Source organism: Aquila chrysaetos, chromosome 10 (genome assembly GCF_900496995.4).
Source record: "Aquila chrysaetos chrysaetos chromosome 10, bAquChr1.4, whole genome shotgun sequence".
Taxonomy (NCBI): domain Eukaryota; kingdom Metazoa; phylum Chordata; class Aves; order Accipitriformes; family Accipitridae; genus Aquila; species Aquila chrysaetos.
Window position 1 is genome coordinate 2,347,439 of NC_044013.1, and position 20,428 is coordinate 2,367,866.

Consider the following 20,428-nt stretch of genomic DNA (forward strand, 5'->3'; position numbering starts at 1 on the left):
GCTCTTCCATCCCGGTGTTTTCCTTTTTCTCCCCACGCAACGCTTCGCGATTCCCGTGGCGGGGAGCGCGTGCTCGGAAACTCGCGTTAAACTAACCGAATTCGTCCAAAGACAAGAATTAAGCGGAGGGGGTTCGATCGTTTCGTTGCGTTTCTCGCCCGTCGCTCGGCGGAGGCTGACCTCGGCCCGCCTGGGCGGGAGGCGGACCGGGACGCGCTCCCCCCCCCCGCGGCTGGGGCCATCCCTTCCCCCGGGGGCACAGCCCGGCCCCTCCGCGGTGCCCACGCCGCGGGGGGAACGCTGCCCCCCCCCTTCGGCCGCGGGGGCGGTTGTCAGTGCCGGCAAACACCGACCCCCCCCCCCAACCCTCCCTTAATCACTCCGAGCTCAAAACGACAAACGCTCCGCGCCGCTCTCCCCGCGCCGCCGCGGAGCCCCGTCACCCGTGGCGGGGGGGGGGGGGGGCGCGGACCGCAGCGGCAAGGTGCCGGTAAGTCGTTGCGGTGGTCACCACGCTGCGCCCGGACAAGGCGCCGTGGAACACGCTGCAGCCGCCGGTGGGTAGCGGCGACCCCGGCACCGGCCGCGCGCCCCTCGCCGCCCGTCACGCGTGGGGAGGGCTCGCCCCGCCGGGGGAGGCGAGAGCGCCGCATCGATTCTTCGGCGCTCGGCGGCGCTGCCTGGCCGCCTGGATGAACTCGGCGCTCGTTTGCTGATGCCTGCCCGCCGCCCAGGAAGGCGCTGAGCTCAAACAGGCAGCCGCGGCCCGGTGCCGCCTTCGCTCCCGCGGCCCGGCTAGGCCCGGCCCGGCCCGGCTCGGCTCGGCTCGGCTCGGCTGCTCCGGCCGCTCAGGTAACGTGGTGGGGCCCGGCGGCGAGCCCAGCCCCAGCAGGGACAGGGCAGGCCGCTGCGGGACGCCGGGTGCGCCCTGCGGCCTGCTGCTCATCCTCCCCCGGGCCGGGCCTGCCCGGTGTTGCCATGACAACGCCGGGAGCCCGCCGCGGCCTGGCCGCCGCCGGGTTGCGGGGCCCGGCCGCCGGGTCCTGCGGCTCCGGGTGTGGAAACGCTGCGGTTTGTTTCCTCTCCCGGGCCTCCCGCCCCGGCCGCCGGGTCTCCGGCGGGGTCCGTCTGTCGTAGGAGTGGTCGGTGTGTGTGAGCGGGCAGCGCGCAGTGCCTGCGGTGGGTGTTGCTGTCCCCGGCAGCCGCCCTTACCTTTTGGTTCTCGGGGTGGTGAGGGGAAATGATTTGTGTAGAAGCTTACTTTCCCAGCTCTCGGTCTGTGAAAGCGTGGGCAAAGAAGGTACGCGATGGTTCTTTTTTCCGCGTCTGATGCGCCGTTTCTGGCAGCAGTCGTTTTAGGTATTTTCATTTTACGTTTCAGCTAAAGACAATTCTGGGTGCTACTTTTTTTTCCCGACGTGAATGAAACTTGTTTTGAGCAGTTTATCTGTTCTAATGATCTGGGACAAATCTTAAACATGTTATTTTTAGCAGTTTAGCATGATCCTGTACCCCATGAGTGAGGAAGGTAGGTAGAACTTGAGATCAAGAAATACCAAAAGTTGCATCACCAAGTTCAGATAAACTTTGTTGATCTGTAAGCTTATTCTGAAAGTTGGTTACTTGGAAGAAATGCTGATCAACTAATGCACTTAGTGAACTTACTTGCGTTGACCTAAAATAGGAACGTTTGTAGTTCTTGCTGCCTTCACGTGGTGGAAGGCCAGTTTGTAGAATTAAGGCTTACTGAGCAAAAGATGGCTTCTGGAGGTAGTCTCTTAGTACATGAGCATCGTACCAGGGTTTGAGAACTTGTTTTGATTCTCCACTTTGCTGTTGGTGTCCTGGATGGGCACGGGCATGTGGTGTCTCCCTGAGCCTAGTTTTTCCTGCACTTTGGAATCTAAAGATTTGAAGCTGAATTAAGGAATACTGTTATTATAAGTAAATGGTTCATTCATGATTTTGAATTGAGGCAAACTTCCTTCAAGTTCAAAATTAATGATTTTGAAAAATACTGTTGACGTAATTATCAAAGAGGACATCTTTTATGTAACCAGAAGGCAGTGTTCTGGTATGTTTGGTGTCTGTGGATTCTTGCCCCTATGGGAGAGATTGTAAGAAAGTAACTGAATTCCTGGGATTCTGTGATCTCTAGACTTCTGAGGTAACCAGTGATGGTAGCTCTCTGGTAGATGTGATTCAGGTGTTCCTCCTGCAGTGATCTGGAAACTTGGCTAAGGGAAAGAGTCACCACTGGATAAGTATATCAAACCAACGACAACAATTCAGGTTGCTGCCCTCATAAGAACAGCCACCTTATTCTCTTTTCTGATCAAATCTCCTCCTCTACTGAGAGTACTTTTTCTGAACTGTAGAGCAGGGGCAGTTTCCACATAACTACAAGCTTGTTGGGGGTAGTTGCAAAGACAGTCTTTGATCTGTAGACACACAGAAGCTATCTGAGAGGGACTTCTACCCTCTGCCTGTTTGTGGTTTGCCTTTTTTGGGGAGCAGCGCTGCCATTAGTCACACTGTGACTCCTGTGTATTAGCTAGTGAGCATGTTTGTTGAGGACTTAGAATAATTTTTACTTCAGTTAGCCTTGTTTCCTGGCTGAAGCTCACATAGCATCTCATCCTGACTTGTTGATTCTTTCTTAAAGATGGACTTGCACAGTTCAGCAGGAAAGAAGGGGATACAGAGATGGTTGCAGTATGTTTTTCATCGGTGCCCGTCTAAGCGGTTATAATTTCTTAAAGGATCTTGTTTGTAGAGATGCTACATAAACAGCGCAGGTGGTTAGTGATTATTGCAAGTTAGTTATAATCAAAGTTTCTTGGTAACTAACAAGCATAAATTGTTTGGATTTGATGCTGAACAAATGTGGAGGTTATTTTGTCTTTGTCACTTCTAGATGATGATGGTAACTAAAGATTGTATTGTTTAAGCGGATGCTGTGCTCAAGGTGCAGTCTGCTGCAGTAATGTTTGCTGGATAACAGCTTCTGATTAAAAATAACCAAACAATATTGTTTTCTTACAATCTACAGTAAATACAGTAATAGTTTGAAACTCATGTTTGAAAATATGTATTGCACTCTTGAAATAATTCTAACATCTATGATACAAGTTTGAACGAGGTCAGGTCAATGCGTGTATACTTCTTACTACGTTTTAAAGTGTACCTGACTCTCTTTGAATAGAGTTTTCTAGAGAAGTCCGTTTCCTACATCATCTATGTTTTCTTTACATTTTTAAATGCAGGGTGGGAGGTTACTTAGCTGTTTGCAGGTGAGCTTGAAAACACTGTTTATGACTTTGCCAAATGTAAGTAGTTGGTTTGAAATTTTTAATGTTGATGTTTTCTCTTGGCAAAACGCATGTATGAGAGTATGCACTTTGTTTTCATTTCAACCAAAGTGTTGCAGCATCAGTTTTCAGAAACAAGACTTAAACAAAAATTAACTGTTAAAAAAACCAAAGGCCTGGAGACGTGTCTTTTAGGTACTTCAACATGCCTGTGCTCCAGAATGGGGACTTAAAATTTTCCAGGTCCAGCTGTTAGTCATCCTATTGAAAAGCTGTTCGATTTCAGACAAAATTGCAAGCCTTCAAAATGTTGAAGTTCACAGGCATTCACTAGAGCCTTCAAAAATACTTTAGTAGCTGATTCATTTGATGTTGTGTTCCAGCTCAGGCATCAGCATGAGTTTCCATGTAGCTGTTGTGGGTCCTCATATCTTGAGACAGCATCTTCTGAATTCTCAGTGTTCCTTTGGTGTTTGACCAGAGTAGGTTGATCTAAATTCAGAAGTGGGTGAGGGAATATGCTAAGAGTGGATGAGAACCACGCAGGGGGAAGGTTGGGGCTGGGTGATGGAAAAGAGTGAGCCTCACTGATGTAATGGTCAGAAGACTGTCTCCCCATGGACGCCTGGGATGTAACCCTGGTTCTAAGGTCATCTGAAACCGTTCATTTGCTGTTGGTGCCTGTTAATGTGCCTTTTCCTCCTCCTCCTAGTATTGCTCCATAGTCAGGATAAAAGCCTACTGCTGCCTCTTGTGCCTTGCCAGGCATTGAGAGCTGCATCGTCCACAGTGTCTACACATAGAGGAGTTGGCAGAAGCATATCTCCTATTGCAAATTCATACTGCTTCTGCCTGAGAAGTAAGGGTAAGGAGCCTTAAAAATGGGATTCCCCATAGCTATAAGGGTGAACTCACTTATGTCACTCTGTTTATGGTACAAGTCCTTGTGGTGGATCTGCAGACTTTGTACAGAAGTAGCCAGGTAGGAAAACCCCATGAGATTCAGCATATGATGCCATGTAATGAGTCTTAATTTTTTCTGTTTGCCTTTTCTTCCCCCTCCCCCCTGTTATTTTGCTAATTAAGGTTCTCTGAGTGATCTTAGTTCTCTTCTGTGATCTGTAGGTGCTTTTATACAGTCCTGTTTGTGGAAATGGTATATGGACCACTGCTGACCCACCAGAACGACTCTTCCGTCCATCAGGCTTCAGCTGGTGTGATCAATCAATGCTGGCAATCCCTTTTCCCAGGTCTGTTCAGGAGAATGGAGGGAGTAGGCAGTAGTGAGGAAGGATGCTAACCTGTTACAGGTCTCGATAATTGACTACTCTCAAGTGCTGTGTTTAGAAGAGGTGTCTTTGCAGGAAAATGGTTGTCATGTACTGAAGGGATGGTCTAAAGACCGCGGTGAAAGATAGGGCCTGTCAAAGTTGTCTGTCGCCTGTGTACTTCCAAGATATGCCAGTAGGAGACACCTACTAGGACTCAGCTGCACAAATTGTTCCAGGATCAACAGTCTGCTTCTGGCAACCTCTTTTCCAGTGGAAACTCTAGAATGTGCAGGGCATCAGTCACCCATGTGCCTTTGTCCTGTAGCTCATCCATGGTAAACCCAGTGCTCCTGGAGCTCCTGAGGCTCAAGGATATGCACGTATGCTGTAGGGCTTGTCCTGTAATAGAGAAGGGCCATGGCATGTAGCTGTTCTTTGGTCCTGAAGACACAAAATTGAGATTTACATAATATGTTTCACTGGTTTTGTGGGTTTCTTAATCCAGTTATATGTCCAAATGGGGAAGAAAGCTGATAGCAAAAAAAGGAAGTTAAACAACAGACGATATATATGTTGAAGTGTAATGTTCTGGCTCATAATGATATCCACGTCAAGTGGTGAATATCTCAGCAGAAATGTCTTTTGTACTCTTTGTTTCTCTGGTCTCTTTCATTAATCTTGCTGTCATGAGCTGTGGTCTGTGAGCTTTTAACTTAAAATCTGTGTGTCGTAGTTTCATCTTTCTGAGCAGTTCTGCTTATTTTGAGATTCAGGTTCATGTTCATTTGAAGATTGTTCTATCAGTATATATTTGAAGAGCTTTAGGTTACTGTTCAATAACTGTTAGTACCTTGGAGCTCTGTAAATCTTTTGCTATGAGGGGAAAAAAATAAAATGACTGCACAAGATGGTGCATTGATATAAATTGGCATTCCTCTACAGAATTGTAAATTAAAGTGTTGGTTCCTTAAATGAGATAAAATAGTCTGTAAAGTACTGCCTCTGTCTTTTTCAAAATCTGTGCAGAATACCTTTAGTAAGATGGTAGAAATAACTTTGTTTAAAAAAGAAATTCTCGTGCATAGCAGTTTATCCTCCTAAAAATTCTGCTGGTTTAGGTGCACAGAGATTTGTTGTTTTAAGTTGAATATTTCAAAAATGCTTTGTTTAGATTGTTAGCTGAAGGACCAGTTCTAAAGTGCTGAAAACAGAAACTATTGAGAAGTGAAGTAAATACGTAGAGGGATTTGCTGCAGCAAAGCTTAGTAACGGCTAATTTGTAGGCACTCCTGGCTGCAGGAGTGGAACTGATAGCTCCGAGTTGCGTGCCGAAGAGCCGTCTGCAGTCCACAGAGATTTGGCTACATAGGAATGAGTTTACGTACCTACTGTTTTGATTGTGGCAGTGAGTGAACTCTAGTGAACATCAAAGAAAATCCAGGTACTTAAGGGACTGCCTTGTATTTTACCTTAAACAACTGTTGGGTAAAATATGGAAACTCTCCTTGAAGTAGATGCCAGGTCCAGAACTTGGCCCTTTCCAGGAGGATGTTCCTTTGACTCTTGACTTGTGCTCGCTGTAGCTTCCTCGCCCTGGCTCCAGGGGTCTGGCAGTCCTTAGGATGAGCTTCAGCAGCGTGGGAGGAGTGTGTCTCAATCTGAAAGCAAACCTGCATCTCTGACATAATCTTCAAATTCTGTCAAATGCAGCATTGTCTGTATATTTATTGTACTTTGAATGTAGCTACCCAAAAGGCTCCCGTGGGAAGGTTGGTCACAGTACCCTGACTTTGCAAATCCCGTGCCTGCTTGGGTGTTTAGGTATACCACTGTAGGACTGTAGCAAGTATGATCGTGTGCAGAACAGTTTTAGCTGTCTTGGGAACTTGAGGGTAAAAATGTAGGTTTAAGAGACTGTGGAACTAAACATGTTTTTTTTGCTCAATCATGCATTTTGACCAGAAGGCCTAGCGTAATCAAGACTTGTATTCACATGTAAACCTTCTGTGAATTTAAGCATAAACGTACTTAGTGGTGAATTTCTCTTTTGTTCTGTTTTCAATCTTTACCCTGGAGATTAGGGTCTGCTGCCTAGGTGGTAAAAGGTGTGAGGAAGGGCAAAAGTTTGTATGCAGAAAATGAACAAATTCAACCTGTTTATGCTAGAAATATGAGGACCTGTAACGTTTCAGTGTTGATTAAAGACAGGTGATATTGTGGCAAAATATATCTGTGATCTAGCTGTTGATATGAACGTTAAAGAATTATGAGTTCCTGTTTTCCCAGGGCAGAAGTAGCTAGGGAGCCTTGAAATAACTGTTTGTTCTTGGGAAGAAGGGCTGTTACTAGCTGCCATTAGCTGAAGTGTGTGTGAAGAGGGGTCTTGAAGTCTTGGGTGGACAGAGCTGATACTGCTGGGACAGAAAAATAGTTTTAAAGCATTATGCAGTTTTTGCAGCCTGGAAAGTTAAGAAATACAACAATTCTTTAATTGTGAAGCAATGAAACTGATCTCTTGGGAGTTGCAAATGAAGATGATAGTCTTTGCAACGATTAATAAATGGCAAGCTTCCCCACCCCCCATTTTTTTTCAAATCTGATATCAAAGTCTGTAAACGTTGTCCAAGCAAACAGACTGGCAAGCAAGACATATTTCTGAAATTCAGTATTTATAGGTCTGATTTTGGAATAAAGCAATTTAAAGTTGAGTGGATCTAAACTGAGAATCAAAATCAACCTAGCTCTAGTTTAAATTAATTTAAAAATAACTTCCTAGAATTTTTTTCTCAATGCATGTTTTAATTTTGACAAGCAGGACAAAAATGTACAATATTTAAATTGCAGAACCTAAAAAGACATTGAGTGAGTCACATCAGTAGCTGAAATCAATAGACTGCATTCCATTGTTGTGTACATATTATGGATCTTCATTTATAACTGCAAATTAAACATATTAAAGATGCTGTACTACTGATTGCCTAGCATCTTAAAGTGAAATATCAGATATTAGAAGTATCTTGTACATTACTCCCCAAATTTCTGAAAAATTAATATCTAAGGCAAAAATGTAAAAATAAGCTAAAATGAAAATATGTTCTGATGTAGAAATGATTTTATCAGTGCGTTTATCTGTTTAAATGGTTGTGAAATATCTTTTGTGAAAATTTACAACAAATAGTTGATACCATAATAAATTAATTCAGATTTGCTGACAGTGTAAATTTCAAGTTACTTGGTAACGTGAATTTGTTGATGTCTTATATTAAAATCTTGATTTTTATTTTTGCATGGAAGCCAGATTTTCTATTCACATGATGACTTTTAAAATCGTATAATGATATGTTTGTTTATTTATGCACAGACACTATTTTTTTAATATATAACAACTTTATGTAGACAAGAGACTTTCTTACAGTTTAGAATTTTTGTTTTTATGTAGCTTAAAAATGGGACGTCGTTCCTCGGACACAGAAGAAGAGAACAGAAGCAGAAGGAAAAAGAAACACCGCAGGCGTTCATCTTCAAGTAGCTCCTCAGACAGCAGAACGTACAGCCGTAAAAAATCTGGAAGGAAATCAAGGTCAAGGTCGCGGTCTCGAGATCTCCAGTCTCGTTCACATTCTTATGAGAAAAGGTGCATTTGTAGTAATTTACTGTCTGTCGCAGTTGCTTACAAATCGAGCTCTTTCATGTTATGGCAGAAAGCTAGAAGCATTTGAATCCAATGTGTAGTCAGTTCTAGGTTGGAATTTTATAGCAAAGTTTGCTCTGAATCTTGGAAGATGTGGCAATATTTTCACTTACATCTAAAGAAAAAACCAAAACCACCACCACCACAAAACCCAAAACACCTTCCTCCCCCCTCCAAGAATACAAAACCAGTGTATATGCAGATCCAAAGGCAACTTCCTTGTTAAAACAGACTAAACCAGCCAACTAAAATAACTTCCTTTCTCCTCCTTCTAAATAATGAATTTGGAATCTCATTTTGGAAATATAATAGCTCATATATTAACACCAGTTTGTAAAGTAGTTTCATTCAATTAGTTTTACACTGTTACTTTTTTCTGTTGTAATAAACCAAGTAGGTCCTTCCAGACAACAAGGTAGACTTTCTCAATCAAAAGACTTGGGGTGATTTTACAGCAGTCTATACATTTGCTGCAACAGCTGGTTTTCACCATTATTCTTGCTATTTTTTTAAGTGTAAAGAATACAGTAGTCAGCCAGGTGTTGAGAACACAGGTCATGTGGCTATATCTACCAATTTTCACTTGACCTAACACTGTATTTCCTTCGTCAAAGGCCCCTTTCAGTACCTGACCTTTTTAGATCAGGTACGCTCTCCTGGTTTTCTCTCAGTCTGACTTGTGGTGATCCTGGAGTCAAACTGAACAGGTGGTGGTCAATTTATTAATAAGTGGAGCTGGAAAATACTCATTGTGTCTAGTTGCCCTGTAAATATATTAGCAACTGCTCCTGACAAACCTTTCTTTAGTTGGCAGAAGAGTGTTTCAATGAGGGGCACGTTAGCTGGTTGTGGGGGGGTTTCTTGTTTGTTCATTTCCATCCCCCCTTTCTTCTGTTCCTGCTTAGCATCTACATACAGCCCTTAGGGGACACAATGAGATGACATGGGCTTCGATGCCAACAATATGCTGATGACACGCAGCTTTATGAATCTCTTTAGTCCAGTGCAGGCATGGCTATCTCGCAGATAAAAACAGAGCTTGAAGGGAGATTAGAGTCTGGACGAAGACCAGTTGACTTAAATTGAATCCAGAAGAGACGAAAGTGTCTGCTTTTAGGATCTGGCTGGCACCTTTGCTTTGCCCTTAGTTTAGGGCATTTGCTCCTGGCAGTTAAGTCACTATTACACGCTGGGGTCCTGCTGGATTTATCCCTGACCCTTAAGAATCAAAAGCAGCAGTCTTCAAGATTGCTGTGGTTCATCTTTGTTTAGCAGGAACACGGCATTCCTTTTTCAAATGAAGACCTGTTCTTTAGTAGTTAACCTATATAGCTTTTCCAGTTTGGACTACTGCAGCACTACTTGTACATAATACAGCACCTTTTCCCTTATGCTAGGTAAGCACACACCACATTGACTACATCCTGAATTACAGAAGTGTTTCTACGTGGTGTTATATTTTAATATTAACCAAACCTAATAAAGGCCAAAAATATGGAAGTTCTCATAGGGATTGTAATTGTTATTTAGTTAGCTGTTAGGGAGATGGAGACAGAGAGGAGATTTTAAGATTGAGACTTGGAAGGTATTCCTCCCCTCAGTTTTGGGATTAGTTGGTTTAATTTATGTATTTAGTATCTATGCTTCCACCTTTCTCCTTTGTGTGTAAGAATTTATCCTTTGAATAAATGAAACGGGCAGGTTGGGTGGGAGGGGAAAAGGAAGATACCTTTCTGACTCCTGGCTGCACTCAGGAGAAAACTTCTAAGCTCAAATGGAATAAATTAACACTGATTATTTGATTAATAATAGTACTAAAAAAAGGGGTGTGTGTGTCTGTCTGCATCAGAGCAGAACAAAGATTGCATGTTACGAAAGTTGAAATCTGTAAGGTTGTATATATACATAAAATATTTGAAATTATGCACACCTAAGAATACATTCTTATGTTTATATTTTATGTATGTACATAGTATGACTGGAAATAATTGTATAGAGTAGCAATGCAGAAGTTAACATTTTATTAATTTAATTTTTAGTGCTGGAGTTGTAGTCCATCCCATATGGTGTATTTCTGTGTAAATCCTGCTGAGAATGTAGGTTCTAAATGTTTCTTCAACCTTAGAGTTGGTAAAAAGGCAGTGAATTCCAATGCGCTGGTCACGGGACTACAAACCATTGGGAGCTGGGTTGTGTTCCTGGCTTTGCCCTTGAGGTATTGCATGATTTTAGGCCAACCAGTTAACTTTTGTTTCTCTATCTACCCTTTTTCTGTCTTGGGATGTATATGTTAGAATATAAGCTCTTTAAGATAGGCATTGCCCGTGTGTATGTGAATTACTTGTTACAGTGTAATAGTGGTATTCGAGGCTTCTACAACATAATACAAAACCCACAGGTTTGTATGTCCCTTTTAAGTAAACTGTTAGGGTTTTGGTCCTGGTTTTCTCGTTTGTTTGTTTGTTTGTTTGTTTTTTAGAAGCAGTAGCATACTAATAGCATGGTTTTGTTTTAGACGCAGACACAGATCGAGCAGTAGTTCTTCATATGGTTCTAGAAGAAAACGCAGTCGTAGCCGATCAAGGGGCAGAGGCAAATCCTACAGGTCTCAAAGATCAAGATCAAAAAGTAGAACAAGAAGGTAAGACTCTTTTCTAGGAAAAAGAATTATTAATTCTACTGTAAAAACATTCATTTCAAATGTCCCTATAGTTACTGAGTTTGGAATATACTAGAAACAATGGTTGCAACTGACTGTCGGGACTACTTGTCACTTGAACTCTTCCTAATTTGAAATCTTTATGCTGTGCTTTTGATGTACTAAATCTTTACATTACACTGGTGGAACAGTTGGTTTTGAAGACAAGTTACATATTTTGCAGTTGACCAAGTGCAAAAAACATTAATAAAGTCACCTTGGTTTAACTGTAATCATCTGAAAACTTCTTGTGGATTTTTTTTGATTGCTGCTTTCCATAACTCCCATGCATAACATTGGCTCCCTGAAGATCAGACTAAACTGTTATTTTCTCATCTGTATTTCCCTTGGAAAGAGATGAGTATTTAGTTATGCAAATTTTTCTTAATATGTAAAGATATCTATGGTGCTGAAATTTTTCATAAATTGGATTGTGACAAATGAATATTTTCAATAATAAACATAATTTAAATACTTAAATCTTAATCAGATGTTGCAAATTGTATTATAAAATCTGTTTCATAGTCTTGTAATTAAAAGAAGCTCAATTTTTGTGTGTGCATGTATTTTTCAATTAAGAAGTTTAAGTAAAGTTTATCCCTGGATATCAGAATTACTGTTAGCATTTAATAATTAATTTAAATTAATTTTTGAGTGTATCAGGCAGATCAAAGCTTTTTTGGTATGTGTTTACAGATCTTCAACCAGGTAATTTTGTGTACTTGGACTAAGAATTTAGTAAAACATGTTCTTTTCATATGCCAAATGAGTAGAGCTGTTGCCTCTAAATGTTGAGAAATTGTTGAAAGATGTGAATGTTTCACTTTCTTTTATTTGTATTCTCTCATGACTTATTCACAGCTGTTCATTATAATAGTTGCCTGGACACTTACTGCTGCAATGCCTTTGTAGTAGCAATTGGGTTATTTAAACTGTCTGATCCCTCTTTGAGTATACTTACCACCTGAGCTGTAGACCCCAGATAAGCTACTGTGCTGTGTGTAGAAATATTCCTGTAAATATCCACTGTTTTGCTAACAAAATCAGTTCTAAAACAATGAAATGTCAAAAGAATAAGGTGAAAATGAAGGTGTTTTTCAGTATGTCAGATACTCAGCATTAGGAAATACAATAACCTGATTTAAAGATCTCATTTTTATTGTAATAAGTATAAATTGCAGATCTCATTAGACATAGTCTAATGGTCATCTTTTCCAAGGGGTTTACTGATGTTATATTATCATTGCAATATATGGAAATTATGCACCTAAAACTTTAAAACCATGACTACTGTTTATTTAATTTGTGCTAGGAAATACTGCATATAAAATATTTTATGTATAAAATATACTAGCTTTTCAGTACTATAGCTACGAAGGTATAGCTGCATGTCACTTTAGAGGATGTTACTAGTCACAGACATCGTTCTTCAGGGAAAATATTTATAAATAACATCCTAAATTATAATAGAAGGGTCTTTTGGCATGTTAAAAGCCTAAAACTAAAACCAACAGAACACATTGAATCTTTTATTGTAATTTTTTTCCAAGTCTGCTCTCTGCTGTAATGTTACACTGAGAAGCCATGGATTAATCTTATTTCTGGAGGCAGTCGCAGCCATGCTAAATAGTTCCTTTCTTTGCTATCTCAAAATCTGTCTTGTGCACTCGATCAAAGGTATGAACAGCCTTCCTAAGAGGACTGAGTACATTATGATCCTTCAGGCTGGAAAAGAGATCGTGGGGGAAAGAGGGAATATGATGGAGGGGTATTTAAAAAAATAAAACAAAACAAAAAAAAAGGTGTGAAAAGATGATTTAGGAATGAGTGTTGCTTGTCTCCTCCAATGTAAGATCTGGGGCAGGCATCAAGTGAACAGTCAGCTGGTGGCAAATCCTAGTCAAACAAAAGGAGATGGTTCTTAGGTATCACGTAATTAAGCTGTGGAAGCCCTTGCTGTTGGAGGTTGTGGATACCAGAAGTTGAAATGAATTTAAAAAAAGCAGTCAGGCAAGAAAAATCCATCCAAAGCTGTTAAATGCGAAGAGACAATATTTATCTTAGGAAATGTATGTATTTGTAATGCTGAAGTGGAATTTTTATAAGAATGTGGCATCTGTAATGAATTAATTTTTTTTCTTGGGTGGGACAACTTATTTTCATAGACATTTAAAGGTAAGTACTGAGAAAACACTTATGTAAACTAGCTAATAAAATGGTCCACCTTGTGTTAGTGTAGTAAAGAGTGTGTTACTCACTAAAGTATTCTTGTCGATCTCCAACTTCTGAATTGCCAGTGGCAGGGAGTAAAATCTACTGACTCACCTGAAAAGCAGCAATATGAGAGACAGCAATAAAGTGAAGATCATCTCTATGCTACTTGTATTTGTGACATTACTGTTGTACCTTCAGAGTACCACCTTTAGGACTTGAGCAACTGTGGGTTTTGGTTTTTTGTTGTTTGGGGTTTCCCCCCCCCCCGCAATGGGAATGGGACTGACACTAGAAAACAAATTTCATATTGGAAGTTAAGATCCATTACATGGTATCTTTAAATCACTGGATTTGGTTTTGGTATAAGTCATGCAGGTGTCACAAATTCTGTATCCCATAATGTCTTTTCTCCCCACAGTCCCCCATCAAATTAAGATAGTTTGTTTTTCAAGGTAGTGAAAATGTTGGTAAAAGTATATGTGTAATGTAAATTTTTTTTTTTAATAAAACATCTATGTTAGAGAAGTTATTTGAGTGAATGATTTACGGAGCTCCAACTGTGTAAAAATACTGAAATATCAAGTTTTAATCTGAAAAGTTAGATTTTTACAATGACACGTTTGAAAAATATTTTGAGTAGGTATTGTTTGTAACCTAAAATTTTTTTTTTTTTTTTTTTTGGTACTTCATTTTAGAAGCTAAGAAAACTTGTGCATATTATAACTATTTTATTTTAGATGCATTTTTTAGAGTCAAAAAAGTGGGGCTTCCTAGTAATGCTATAAATTTAAAGCTGTCCTACAGCAAGATAGTACAATGCAAATATGACTTAATAAGATCACAAACTGAATTTCAGCAAAACAACCAAGATTTACATTAAATTAGGAATTTTAAAACCGATTTAGTTTGTTTTACTGAGCATTTGCTTAATAACATTTCGCCTTCCTGCAATCTTTTTAAAGACAATAATTCGTCTGTGAAATGCAGGCACATCCTCAGTAGAAAAATTGAAAGCAACAGCTCACTTTCTGAAACCACACATACAGTGATATAAAGAAATATTTCAGCTCTACAAAATTTAATAAATCATCCCATTTCCTAATTTGATCATATTAGATGCTGATGTGGAAGAAGCATTTCAAATACCATCTCCTCATTAATATACATCAGTCTGGGGAATAGAATGGAATACTTATGCAGAGATGTCACAGTTACTGTTTCTTAGTTTACTAAGTGGAACAGGTTGATGTGATACTGGGTGCTATTTGTCAATGTCTTGCTAAAATGGTTTGGGTCGAGTTATGGAGTCCAGAAAGACGGCGGCTGATAAATCAAAAGTGGATTGAGTGGACAGGAGGCAGTGATTGATACTGTGACAGGATATGAAGAAAGGAATCTTGATACAAGCATGCATGATATTGAATATGAGAAGGAAAATGGCCCTGGAGTATGGATATTATTCAAGGAAATGAGAATAATAATATCATCTTGAAATTATTGCTGGGTGAAGATTAGGATAGTTCTTATTAGAATATTATGCTTCTCTGGAAGGGAGAAACTCGGATTTCATATAATTTCTGTGTGGATGGTCTAGTTAATATTTTTAGATTTTTTTCACTGCAATTGTTCTACAAGTTAATTGTATGTGAAAATACTTACTTTACATCAGAACTTGTAATGCAAATCTTTTAATTCATGTAGCTTTAAATAGAATTAACCAAAATATGTTAACCTTTATTCCTTGATTTCATACAATTCTGTGATTATAGAGTATTTCACTATAATTGCCTTTAAATATGCAAGTTTGTTTTTATTGTCTGCCAAGTGTTTTTGGCTTTTCCCTTTACGTTAAACTGCAAACTGCTGCCTTGAAATATCTTTAACACAGTTCAACTTAAAAGATTGACACAATAACAGCTACTACATCTATACATATCTAAGAAGAGAAAATACCATGTGTAAAGTAATCCCGTATGTAGAATTGATGCCCTGTGGACTGTCAGTGAAGGCAGTGTTTGATCAGTGTGTTGTTTTTTGGTTTGCTTTTTTTATTCCAGTGGAGGGGGGGGGTACATGGTTACATCTTATTTCTTTACCATTCTTCCAGTCTAATTGATTTACTATTGAAATGTGTGCATCTTATTGCAGTCCAGTGGCAGGGTGACCTACTTCTTATGGGTGGCTTTGGAATAGACTTGGGTTTTTGGTATGAAAAAGCAGCTTGTTAACTGAAGTTGCCATTATCCTAGCAATGTAAACTAGACTTAACTTACGTTCAAGCCTCATAGCCTGCCAGAATTCTTTGTGTTTAGCTCTTAGAGTTTGTAATATTTAAATATAGGGTCCTCTAGTCGTGCAGAGAAGTGCAATGTGAAAAGGGTCATTAAATAAATAATAGTAAACCCCCATTAATTTTTTTAAAATAGTGCTGTCTTGGTATACATACTGAATAGTCAGGTTTACAAATTTAGTGATCTCCTAAAGATAGTGTAATTTGCATTGCCTGGTTTATGACACACAGTGATGATGGAATTACAAGAAAAGAATTCCCCACCACCCCTTTCCTAGATGCATTTTCAACACTGCTGCTTCAAACACAAATACAACACTAGACAATGCTTACCCTGAAGTTAGAGATTCTTGCTGTTGGATTTGAGCTGTTCTCAGAAAGGTCATAGCTTCATTCAGACACTTACTCATGGCTGGGGCAAGCTGTAAATCCTTGCTATGTATCGGTTGTTTACCTGTGTTCTTTATAGTGTGCCACCGTATAGGGAAGATCTTAAGCTTTTTGCAGGTTTCAGTTTGAAGTACTGGCAAGGGTCAGTCATCTTTTGCCTGAGGGTTCTTTTTGGTCTTTGAGAATTTCATATTTTAATATCTTCTTAAAAATAAATCCAAACCATTGCTAGGAAATATTTTAGTCAAGAGTTGATATTGCACAGTGAAATGTTGTTTGTAAGACTTTTCAAAGATATAATCATTGAATGCTTTTGTATTTGCATTACTTGGAATGATGAACAGGAGTGGGTCTGTCTTCAGTCTCTCTTTTTTCCATGCATCTTATTATTTTACTGTGGTAGTACTAATGTGTTAGAGTCTTTCCAAATTAAAATCCTAGCCTATCAGATCTTCCAGCTGATAACAAGTGTTGGATCAAGACATAATCTATACTAACTTGTGTTCAAAACTTCCTTTTAGTTACGGGCTGTATCTGTCTGTTCTGGTTAGCACACACTAATGGATAGCTTCTAATAGATTACGATGCAGAGGTTTAATTATGAACAACTTCAGGAAGAATTTTCTACAACAGCATTGGTCTGAAAAGAAAATAAAAGTTCTTAGGAGAGAGGAAGATAAAAGGGACGTACATTTTGAGGTAGACATCAATGTCAGCAGCAATGTCTAATAGACGAGATAATGGCAGATAAACAAAGAAAAAAATTAGGAGGGGCCTTGCAAATTAGGCTGAGAGTTTATGGAGCAACAGGAGGAGGTAGAGGAGAGATTAATTAAAAAAAAAGGGGGGGGGGAGAGAATTAAATGGCTCAAGTAGTGGGCAAAGATCATCACACAAATAAGATGAATTGCAGTTGTATGGACTTAGAAGACTGATTTTTAAGAATGTTGTAAAGAAAGACTAAATTTAAGTATGATGCAGATGTATGGATTAAAGTTGAAGTTGGTTTCAGTTGAAGAGTAGAGGTCTTGCCTATGGGAGTCAGTGTTAACATAGGTGATGTTAGCTGTTCTGGGGAAAAGGAAAGGCTTAGGGAAGAAAGTGAAGGTTTTCTGAATTGCCCATCCTGCAGACATCAGACAATATGAGTTTTATTGTCTGATGGGAAGGAGATGGAAGGAATTAGGAAGTGAAGTTTGAGTAACAATAGCAGTATTGAGTCGGAGCAATGACATAGCTACAGGGGGAGAGGGTACAATCATGGCTCTATCTGTGTATCTGCTCGAAGAAACAAGAAATGACAAGACGACTGTGAAGCACAAGGTTGGGCACATATTGTCAGACAGTGTTGAAAAGCTGTCTTAATCTATGAAAATGCTTTGGAAATACCTCCTTTGGAAATGGATCCAAGAATTTTCCGAAGAGGAGCAGATAAAAGTCCTATAAGAAATCAAGCAATGCTATTTAATCAGAGTATTTCTTTTGAAATGTTTCATTGCTTCTTTTTTTTTGCCTGGTAGTAGCTACTGGAGCTATTATTCTTTTAAAGTTTTGATCTGCTGCCTAGGATATTTTTTTCTTCTGTCCTTGCTACACAAATTAACACACTCGCATGCAACTAGCTGTACAGACCCACATAATTATGTAAGGAATCAGTGTAAATATTACATGTTTGTCTCTCTTCTTACTGGTGGGGAAGGGGAAGTCTGGAGTCTTTGGTCCATTAGAATGTATATTTAATTAAGATATTGTAGTGTTTCTTTCATTAAACTTCAAATAAAGGCTTGGGGCAGGGAAGAACTAGTGAAATTCAGATTACTGAGTTTGCTCATGTGATCTTTAGTTTTTCTGTGGATGGTAATGTCAGATCCCATTTCTTATTTTTCCCACAATAAATCAAAACCTGCAGTTTTTATTTAGGATCTTGTTGCATTACAGGTTGTATCGCCACTAGTCTCTAAAAATATTTTTTAGCTATAACAACAGACTTCTTTCAAAAGGAACTTAACAGTTTGTCTACATGACTATACTGGAAAAGATACAGAGGTGAAGCAGTAGCACTGAAGATATCCTAGAGCAATAACCCACCAATGAGCACATTACTGAGATCTAATTGACCGCTTTGGGAAATTAAACTTCATAAGGCAACGCCAAGGGCCCTTAAGTTATCAATAAGGCCAGATAGCTGCTAGTGACAGTTGCTTTGATGCCTTTCATTGGTTAAAAAAAAAAAAAAAAAAAGCCTTAAAAAAAGATATGAATGCATAAGTGCTCTTCATTTAGAGCTAAATATTGAGTCTAATTACATGTAAACTTTTTTTTCTAAAGCGGTCCAGGTGTTATGTATACAGAATGTGTTTCAAGTACAGCTTCTTATTTTTCTAAAACCTTTTATTTCTCCCTTTGGGAAGGGGCATATTTGCAGGTTGGTGGCTTTTGGGGTTGGTTTTTTTTTTTTTGTGGTTCGGTTTTCTGTTTGGGAAAAAGTACTCAAGAAGACAAGAAGAATATGATTCCCCTTAGTGGAGAATCAGCTTTTTGATTTTGATGTGTCTACATTCTAAACTACTATGTATTTTTGCCTTTTTTTTTTTTTTTTTTTTTTTTTAATCCTCTCTTTCTCTGCTTTCAAAGCTCTGGCCATGAAATAGAATCTGTTATTTTTTGCTGCAGAGCTCATGTTTCTAGAGGCAGCCATGCAAACCAACATATAGCAGATGTCTTAAAGATGCACTGGTAATATAAGACCGTCATTGTTTGCTATGTAAATTGCTGCTGTTTCCAGAGTGATTATCAAAATGTGAAACACAAAATTGCAGAATTAATAGAAACATTTTACTGTTTACTTTATTCCCATCTTTCATTCTTTCTTTCTAATTCTAATAACGTATGACAGTAACAGAATCTAGTTCAAAAAGATGCTGGCAGAAACCATGTATTTTTGCCGAAAAAGTGTTTTACTGTATCTTTCCTATGGGACTCATCAGAATGTAAAAAAAACCTAGCAAGAGTAACAGTTACCCTGTAACAGTAGAATACAAGTAGCTGTCAACCCCATGTATTTCAAAAATTCAACCTGCATTTTGTTGAATGTGCCTAAGTCAACCTTGCTGAAGTTGTATGTGCCAGAGTTAAGATTACATGTACAACCCTAATTCAGCTTCCCTGTTCACGATAGTTTTAATGATGGATTGCTGTTTCTTCCACAGATTCCTTGCCGTGTTTACTTTAGGTATTAATAGATTGGTTACCATAGTCCTTCTCAATTATCTTTGTATATTACTCTTGTGGTTTTTATTCAAGTTACATGAGGGGCAGTTATAACAAGACTGTTGTGTTTATAACCAGCCACCTTGGATCAGGGGTCAGCAACAGCATTTGAAGTACGCTGTGCCCGATGCTATGCTTTTTTCAAACTAGAGGTTAAATATGCTGCTAGAAATATATCAGGTCCTGGGAGAAATCAATTACCAGAGAGATAAGATGTTGTTCGTCAGTAATGTCTTGCCTCTGTGGCTGGAAGCTAGTCTGGAACTTCCTGGGAGCCGGGACCTGGGGACCACTGCCTTTCGGAGCTATTTTTCTCAAGGTGTTACAGTTCTTTGCTCCTAGCTGTGCTGTAGGCCATTGAAAGTCCATCTTTGTGGCAGAGATGGTAGTTGCTGACTCTTGCTTTAGAGGTTCTTCTTGTTGTTGACTTGTTTTTTAGAGATGATCACTCTTTTGTATAAATAGGTATACGTGCCCTGGAATTCTTTGCTCACTGCTTTTGTCCAAGATTTCAGCTGAAACCATTGCTCAGTAGCAAGGCACTGCTTTCTTTGTGAGTAGGACAGTAGCTGCTGCATACAGTATTTCTGGTACCTTTGTACAAACAAATTTTATCCCATATAAATCAATTGTACTTCAAGATCCAGGTAGGCAGCTGCCAGTTTTTATTGATATTATGACCAAAGCGTGCTTTGGGAGCAAGTTCATGCCAGATTAAGCTGATGAAAGATGGGGTGCTCTTACACTTTCCTGATTGTCCCTTCATCCTTTAGTGCCTGTTCTTCTCTTCCCACATCATGCTTCAGGACAGTTCAGTGCACTGATCTGTCTGAAAGTGCTCTCTCTTGCTCTCTTTTAGTGAGGAGCAAGAGAACAGGGTGAGATGCCCACGTAGGGAGAATATGGGTTGGGTTGGGAAAAAAAGGGTCAAGCCTGGGTCATTCAAGTTGAGATCAGGTGAGAAGCAATTTTAAAGCTAGAGTGAGGCACTGTGAACAGGGAGTGTTGCCAGTTTCTAAGGCAAGGCACCCTGTCTCCCTGAAATGCAAGAGCAAGAATATGTATAGATGATAACGCTTCATCTGGTCCTAATATAGGTTTATTGGTATAAAACTTTAGCCCTCTTGGAGTCGATGGCAAAGCTGCACTTGACTTGAATGATTCCAGATTTTACCAAGGTGTGATGTTATAGGAAGAAAAGATTACCAAAAAAAATTTGATAATTTCAGGCATATGTAGAGCCTTTGTCCTTTTACTGTTAAAACAATGTTTATGTAACTATCTGAGCAAAAT

At 39.6% G+C, this 20,428-nt stretch overlaps 1 protein-coding gene across 1 annotated transcript in view; it reads left to right on the forward strand.

Moving 5' to 3' along the window:
• The first annotated feature begins 720 nt into the window (after positions 1-720).
• The window catches only part of RSRC1 (arginine and serine rich coiled-coil 1), a 176,350-nt gene continuing 156,642 nt past the window's right edge, over positions 721-20,428 (forward strand). The window contains exons 1-4 of the mRNA XM_030028844.1: positions 721-852; positions 4,437-4,561; positions 8,022-8,216; positions 10,789-10,914. Coding sequence (XP_029884704.1) covers positions 4,539-4,561; positions 8,022-8,216; positions 10,789-10,914 — 344 coding nt within the window. The 5' untranslated portion in view covers positions 721-852; positions 4,437-4,538. The remainder of the gene's footprint in view (positions 853-4,436; positions 4,562-8,021; positions 8,217-10,788; positions 10,915-20,428) is intronic.